Source organism: Anastrepha ludens, chromosome 3, assembly GCF_028408465.1.
Source record: "Anastrepha ludens isolate Willacy chromosome 3, idAnaLude1.1, whole genome shotgun sequence".
Lineage (NCBI taxonomy): Eukaryota > Metazoa > Arthropoda > Insecta > Diptera > Tephritidae > Anastrepha > Anastrepha ludens.
Window position 1 is genome coordinate 578,918 of NC_071499.1, and position 5,233 is coordinate 584,150.

The following is a 5,233-nucleotide window of genomic DNA, read 5'->3' on the forward strand; positions in this document are numbered from 1 at the left end:
GCAATTAAGTGTTAACTACCGGTTTGTGACGCACAGGGACCTTAACCCTGGTTCAACTCACTCAAGCCATGTATTAATTGCATACGAGTATATATATATACGTACAAGTTAACTTCTGTCACTATTTTTATTTTATTTTAATAAGCAATTTATATATATAATATTTATTCAATTTAGAAAGCAGCGTCCTCATATTTTTTTTTAAATTAAGACCGTCCCCGAAAATTGTTATTTTAGGTTAATGATTTCCAAATTAAAGATATTAAAATCGTTTAGATAACTAAAACTGTTTTGAAAACTACTCACTCAAAATTTGGAACTGGTTTGCCACTTGTGAGCTAATTTGTTTCAAAAATAATCCATTGAAATTGTTGATGCCTCCAAGATTATCGCAACATAGCGAGTTCAATAACAAATTAATATGATTTGAACGATGAGACCATACACAGTCATTGTTGTGAAATTAAATTTCGGCCGCTGCTACAACTCCATAGGAACTTTATTCTATCGCTTTAAATATCTTTCCCCACTATGTATCTAACCGAAACACAACTGTCTTTCTTGACGTTGAAATAACGACTAAATCTTCAAGCTAACAAGTTCAATGCGGCAATCGGATTTCACTATACAAGTAGTTATTTGGCGTAACTCACACCATCAAAACGCATTATGCGAGCACAATTTAAACACTATTACAATCGGGTACTCAGTTTGACTCAACTTGAACTCTTGCGAACGGATTGTACTTGTATGTGCATATGAACTTGTCTTACCTTCTTGTACATATGTACATCGTACTTAGTACCTATGTGTGCACGTGGTTAGCAATACAGTGTTAGATGGTGCTATGTCCGCGAGTTAGACAAACTGGTTGAGGAACTCCGCTTGCCACTTAAATCTTTTATTGCTTATGTGTTCTGGACATCTGATATACAGTATAAGAATGTAGAATTTAATATCATTTCTAAAAGAAAATTAATTTAATTTCTATTTATTTATTAAAGGTTATATAATATTTGAAACAAACAAATTAAGAAAATCCAATATCTATTGAAAAGTTTTATATACTCGTTTATCTGTAAAAAATGATATGTAATAGCGATAAAAATAAGCATACTCTGGTGTATTACAACGTTAGTATTACCCTTTGTTACACTTATCACAGTTAATCACGCAGTAGTGTTTGTGGTTTGTTTTCCAAGCATCTCGAAATTTTTCAAAAAAAACTTTTGCGTTTCCGTCGTTGATTTGCTGGCGTAACCGGACGGTTTGTTTACAAAAAAACTGAGATTTGGTTGGTGATATGCAAAAAAATGTTACTTCGTAGCAGCCAAAAAACGACAGATTAGAAGAGTGAGTGAATCCCTGTGCAGAGTTCTGCTGCCGAGTCCCCTATGACGTGGCAGCTGAAGTTACCTATCACCCTGGAATTACTATCACAAATGTTTGCTTTATCGTACACCACCCTGAAGCTTGATTAGTCAAAAAATACATCAATTATGTGATAAATATTTAAATTTACTTCTCCGCTGACTACAAAGAAGCATTCGAGTAAGCAGTTTAACTATATGTTTGATTGGTCGACAAAATCCATAACATAGAGGAAGATGTAGAATCACACATATACATCTCCGTCAAATAAAATGATATAAACTAAACCCACTTCAAAATGGAAACAGCATTCAAAGCAAGTTTTCTAAAACGACATGCATTTATGCTCTGGTTTAACAAATATTTGAAAAAGTTGACAAAACCTAGAATAATTCAAATTAATAAACCACTCTTTTAAATACAAATATAGAATTTGGTACGAAACTGTTTACTGTTACGCGTGGAATGCGGTTCAATTAAATGGAAAACATAGAAATTTTATTTAAATATTTTGTTTATACAGGAGTCGACTTCAACCTGAATGGACTCTAATTCAATAACAGCCTTATCTGCCGAATTATTAGTGCATATATTCGCGTCCGTAAATACGTCTGGGACGCGCTGCTTAGATTGTTTAATGGTCTTTATGGATCGACGAGAATTTCTTAGATACAATGTGGCTTTAATTGATAACTTCGTATAACAGGTACTTTTCAAAACACTGTTTTTGTAGTTTTTGCACTTCTGGTAAAGCTTTAAGAGGTCATAACCATCAAACACCAATTGCTGGGTTGCTTCATTAACATCAATCATAATTTGTGCTGATGTTCTAGCAGCAACAACGCCACACGCCATCAACTCCTCATGTAAAGTATCTACGACCAAATCTATTTCTGGATCTTTAGGTGCAACACAGTTGGCATCCTCTTCACGTCGCTCCTCAATTTTCTGCACGGCGGTATCAACTTGATCGAGGGGCTCTACAACAGTTACCTTGTACTGAACCTCCAAAGCCTCTGCAGTTTTTAATGCTGCATCTTGCGCTTCCTTCACTAAATCGTTAACCATTCCTTCATAGTTATCAATTGGAACTGGAACGTCAGCAGCGCTGATCTAAAAACAATAAAAATAATAATATTTTTCTCATTTTCATTTGTACTTAATTGAAAATTAATTACTGCTATCGCTGAAAGGTATAGAACGAGAGTTTTAAAAATAAGCGTCTTCATTTTCCAAGGTTGGTTTAGCCTGACGAAAATTTGAAAACTGATATATTTAATATTTAAGTAGCTTCTTTTATAAGAAAATCTCAATTTCCAAGTGTATTTAGATTATGAAGAAATTTTGATTGCTACAATAAATCATGCAGTCCATAATAAATTTATATAGCGCCACACATTCGCCATAATCTATGTAAAGTGACCTTCATTACTGTGGGCTCAATATTTCATTATAACTGCATATGTGCGTAATTTGATTTATGAACATAACAAGAAGCACTGTGAATTTATAGCATATTGAATAGTGTGTCCTTTAAAAGAAACGATTCTAGATTCTGTAACTCATTTGGATTTTTTATACTATTTATAACTATTATATAATAGTTATACTTATATATTTGGAGAGGAAAGTTCGACCCAAACCGAGCAGGAAAAATATGTTTGCTACATTCAGCCCTAATTCATAGTTAAGGAAAAATATGAAGATAAAGTAAATGTGAAGCGTAGCATATACACTTATATGTCCAGCTTTGATCTCGAAGATCTTGCTTTTGCTATATAATAACTTCCATGGCAAATTGGCAATTGGTAATTCGTTAGACATAGCAGAAACAATTTCTACTCCGAAAATGTAATTTTCAACTTAATTCATCGGTAAAATTGCAAGCTGTTCCGAAAATTGTATTGTTTTCAGGCCTCTGGAGAAAACCACTGTCCAAAGCCAGCAAAAGTTATCAAAAAGTTAATAAAACTGCTTAAGATTAGCCACTACAAAGCAATTTATGGCAGTGCTAATATTGTAGACAGAAATTTTCAATTAATCTACCATAAATGGTCCTATCGTTACACGCATTTTGACTTATCAGAAACCCGTTGTATTCGGAGCATAAACAAACAAATTTTGTTAAAAAATAAAGGTGCAAACGGATCCTTTCATTTTGCAAATGCTTTAATTTTTTAGTGAATATTTTGATAGACCAATGTCTGTAGTAACTATTTACTTTTTATACGCCCAAAATTTACAATCTCTTAGTAATATATATTTCAGAATATAATGAAACTAAAAGCAATATGACAAAGTATGTATATTTAAATGTCATAGTTACTAGAAGGGAGCGTTCCTCTATTCCGCATCACAATATTCCTTTGGATAAAAATCTGGAATGAACCGAATCGACCTAAATTCTTTGAATCAAAAATCTGTAAAGGCAAAATAATGTAATGCTAATGTTTCGAGTATTCGAATTCTGTATACAAATTTATTTTGGGCCATAATTCCGTATTTTTTAAAGAACTGAAAAAAAAGAAATGTATGTGGTTTTCAAGAAAAAAATTGGTATTTATTAAAAACTCAAAAACAATGTGTTGATGTTAAAACATATTTGTACATACCTTTTTGCTTCTGTGCCTGCTCTCATTTTTATAAGTTAAAACATTGCTACGAGTATAAGACAAAACGCTGTGACATATTTTCCATTGTAATTACGCGGGGGCAGATACGAGGTGTCAATGTTTTAATATCGATATGTATGTATGTACACATTTCTTACAATAAATCAGCTTAATATGAGATACAAAAGAAATTGATATATAATGCAATTAAATTTTTAGCGATTTGAACCATTTCTTAATTTGGTGGTAGTTATTTCGATATTACCAGATTACCTCAATATAAGCTTATTCTATATGTTCGCACTTCTTCTCATTATCCGTACGATTCTCAGAGTTTGTAATACAGAATTTTGAAATGCATCATTTCCAAAGAAAGAATTTTATGAAGAAAAATTTTGAAATGAGAATAGGTATTCCAAAATAATTGGTATTCAACCGTTGCTAGAGATCCGTTCTAACTTTTTCGCTTGGATTTGTCGATACTAACACATTTATTTTATCATTACAATACTTTAAGACAGCAATGGAAGGGATTATATCTGCTTAGTATTTTAGTGTAAATATATGAACAAATTAAAATTATCGTACAAGTAAAACGGATGTTGGATTGCGCAAACATTGTGAAAATAAGCGTATTAAACTCTGAAGAAACATGAATAACCTGTGGCTATTCTACCACTCTGAGTTCAAATACGTAGTCACTATAATTATTAGACTGTAAAACAATTTTTTGCCTGGAATTTCAAATGTTTTTTTGGTTAGGCAAAGGTAAGCAGCAATAGAAGTTTGCATTGAACTTAATATGCGGTCTTGTTACAACTACTTTGAATTGATTTTAAACGCTTACACATGTTTTAGTTGCAACTTATAGTGTTCGAATATATATATGATAGATATACATATATACAGTTATATGTAGTGTATGAGTGTGTGTATTTGACGGGTTCTATGTATACTTCACGAGTAATATACGTAAATGAGAGTTCTGAAATATTTGCCCTCATTTTCTTTTTATTTAATTTGGTTTTGGAAATTATATACAAGTATAAATACATACACAAAGTCTTAAACATTTTCACAGACCTCTTAAAGCTAAATTGCTATAGATGATTAAATAAAAAGTTAATTAAAAAGCCATTTGCCGTTCAGAGTCAGCTTAAAGCTGTAGGTCCCACCATTTGTGGAACAACATCAAGGCGCACGCCACAAATAGGAAGAAGAACTCGGCCAAACATCCAATGGAAGTGCAA

The 5,233-nt window shown here is 32.3% G+C and overlaps 1 protein-coding gene across 1 annotated transcript; it reads right to left on the minus strand.

Annotated features, from left to right (window-relative positions):
* Positions 1-1,847: 1,847 nt before the first annotated feature.
* On the minus strand, positions 1,848-2,625 carry LOC128859388 (uncharacterized). Its single transcript, XM_054096421.1, has 2 exons — positions 2,550-2,625; positions 1,848-2,484 (listed from the first exon to the last, which is right to left on the minus strand). Exons 1-2 carry the CDS (start codon positions 2,598-2,600, stop codon positions 1,870-1,872), a joined length of 666 nt encoding a protein of 221 aa, XP_053952396.1. The 5' UTR covers positions 2,601-2,625; the 3' UTR covers positions 1,848-1,869.
* Between the last annotated feature and the right edge of the window lie 2,608 nt (positions 2,626-5,233).